Source organism: Alligator sinensis, unplaced genomic scaffold (assembly GCF_000455745.1).
Source record: "Alligator sinensis unplaced genomic scaffold, ASM45574v1 scaffold768_5, whole genome shotgun sequence".
NCBI lineage: Eukaryota > Metazoa > Chordata > Crocodylia > Alligatoridae > Alligator > Alligator sinensis.
Genome location: NW_005841991.1, coordinates 999,197 through 1,001,939, shown reverse-complemented (window position 1 = coordinate 1,001,939; position 2,743 = coordinate 999,197). Strand labels below are relative to the sequence as shown.

Below are 2,743 nucleotides of genomic sequence, written 5' to 3'. Positions count from 1 at the left end.
TTAGTCTTACCTCTATCTTTGGCAAGACCTTTGAGAAAATTGTTAAGGATCACATTTGTGGGGGACCAGCAGGTAAAATGATGCTAAGGAGCAATCAGTATGTGTTCATAGCAGGCAGATCCTGCCTGACTTAACTTGGTTTCATTTTATGACCAGGTCACAAAATGCTTGGATGGAGGAGTAGAAGTAGATGTTATTTACTTAGATTTTAAAAAGGCCTTTGACATAGTGTCCCACCCAATTCCTATTAATAAACTAAACAGTTGCAATGTAGATTATCACAGGGTCCGGCAGGTAGAAACTTGGCTTATGGGAGGCACCCAGAGAGTGATGGTAGGTGGGTCAGTTTCTACCTGGAGAAATGTAGGTAGCGGAGTCCCCTAAGGCTCTGTCCTGGGACCACTCCTATTCAATTATCTTAATTGGTGACTTGGACAAGGGAGTAGAAAGCACCCTGTCCAAGCTTGCTGATGACACCGAACTATGGGGGGAGGTACACAAACTACACGGCATGGAGTGAATCCAGGCTGATTTGGACAGGCTGAGGAAATGGACCAAACAGAATAGGATGCAGTTTAACAAGGATAAGTGTCAGTAGCACACCTGCAGAAAGGGATCGCAGAGTCGCAGTCGACTCCAAAATGAACATGAGTCACCAGTGTGATGAGATAGTAAGTAAAGCTAACCGCACCCTGTCTCGCATAAGTAGGTGCATCACAAACAGGTTTAGGGAGGTGATACTTCCCCTCTATGCAGCACTGGTCAGGCCACAGCTGGAGTACTGCATTCAGTTTTGGGCTCCACACTTCAGGAGGGATGCGGATGGCCTGGAGAGGGCTCAGAGGAGGGCCACTCATCTGGTTAAAGGCCTACAGAAACCCCCCTATGTGGACTTAGCCTTAGCCTTTGACTTACAAACAGCTCCTGCAAAGTAATTCCTAAAACAGAGAGAAGGAGTCATGGAGGATTCGTCCTGCCCCTGCATCCTCCTCACTGGGTTTTCACAAATGACTGTTGTTAGAATAACTGGAGAATCAATACAACATTTACCTAAACTGATTCCAAGCTCCCCGTTTCATTCATCCCTCATTCATAGGCCTCATTAGGATTTGAAGCCAGCTGCTTTTCTCCTGCGGCTAAGGTCTATCTAGCGTACTTCTTACCCCATCACTATGCATGGTCAAGGCATTTTGATCTCAATGCACATAATCCCTGCCACCCCACAGACAGTGGTCCAACCACTGCACATTTAGCAGGCAGTTTCTGTGATAAACATTTGGTGTACTAAATGTCTCACTGAGCTGCCTAATCAGCCTAGAGTGGTGAGAGTTACCCCATTGGCTACTAGGATCAGTTTTTTCTGTTTATCCAATAAGCTTCCTCTCATCTAGATTCTCCGAACCAAAGGCAATGTGATTGAAAAAGCAGGAGATAAAAAAACCAAAACAAAAAACAATCCATTCCTGACACGTGGTTTTAGGACTAAAGGACAGGGCCAGAGGAACCCCTGGTGTAACCTGACTATGGTTATGGTAATACAGTTCAACCGAGGAGGAAAGCTGACCCTTTCCCTGTGTGTTCAATAATTATCTTTCTATTTCTTAAACACTTAACATTTCTGAGAGTAAGCTGCTCCCTTACAACAACAAAAAATTAAGAGCTGCTGAAAAGGCAGCGTCAGGAAAGGCTTCCCCTCCACTTCCCATCTCCAGCTTTTTTAAATCACATTGCATTGGTTCAGAGAGTCTAGATGCAAGGAAGTAGTTCACAAGGCACTTCAAACTTTAGGCACAGCATTAGCATAAGGGAGGATTAAGTTACTGCCAGCAATTCAGGGACTTGATCTCCTCCATTGAAACCCAGTAACTGGTACTGAGAATCATAGAAATTAAGGCTAGAAATAAGTGGTAGGTCTCAATCCAGTCCAAGTTCCAAGCTGAAGGAAAGATTATTCCCTACAATACACTTTATGCAGAATTCCAAAATCGTTTGTTAAGATATTTGTCTAGTGCAGTCAAACAAGAAATTAATTGCATCTATATGAATTTACTAGAGCCTTTTGGAAACAAAAAGACTTTGTTTTTCATTAATCATCTTCCCTGAGCTTTTAAGGTCATAATATAGTAATGGTACTAGGCTATAGCACCTTATGGCTTTTTAAAGTGCTGTACAGCTATTAATACATGACGCTTAATAACATTGTTGTAAGTAATTAGTTCCATCTTTACAGATGAGGAGCCTAAAACACATATAGAGCTTGATCAAGACTACTAAGCAAGTCAGTACCACATTTAGGCTTCAAACCAAGTATATCCTGACTACCAGTTAACTGCTTTAATTGTCAGACTGTTACTGCCATCTCAAGACACAGAGGGTTGAAACTTCTGACTAATGTACTAAGTCAGGTGCTTAGCACCCTGGAACTTCTGCCCTTTGAGATATGCTTATCTCTTGGCATATCACTTTCATCACGTGCTCCTCCACTACGTCCCTATAACAAACACACTGATCTTCCTTCTCTTCCAACTATTCACAAAAGTATAGAAGTGCTAACAGACCATTAAAAATGTTACAAGCTAACCCATCAATCTTCAACACAGACCTGATGTAGGGCACTAAAATGAACAGAGCAGGACCAAAGATAATTCCCAGAAGGGTTCCCAAGAAGAGGAGTATCATTGCTGCTGTTCCTGCTGCAGGCTGTCATCCAGCAGGAGCAATCAGAGAACGAGGGGGAGGGAGA

The 2,743-nt window shown here is 43.0% G+C and overlaps 1 protein-coding gene across 3 annotated transcripts in view; it reads right to left on the bottom strand.

Annotated features, from left to right (window-relative positions):
- Positions 1–2,743, bottom strand: part of LOC102373718 (retinol dehydrogenase 12) — a 15,459-nt gene extending 12,716 nt beyond the window's left edge. For all 3 annotated transcript variants that reach the window (XM_006021399.3, XM_025201366.1, XM_025201365.1), the window contains exon 1: positions 2,603–2,743. In XM_006021399.3, the coding sequence (XP_006021461.1) occupies positions 2,603–2,679 (77 nt within the window). In that variant the 5' untranslated portion in view covers positions 2,680–2,743. The remainder of the gene's footprint in view (positions 1–2,602) is intronic.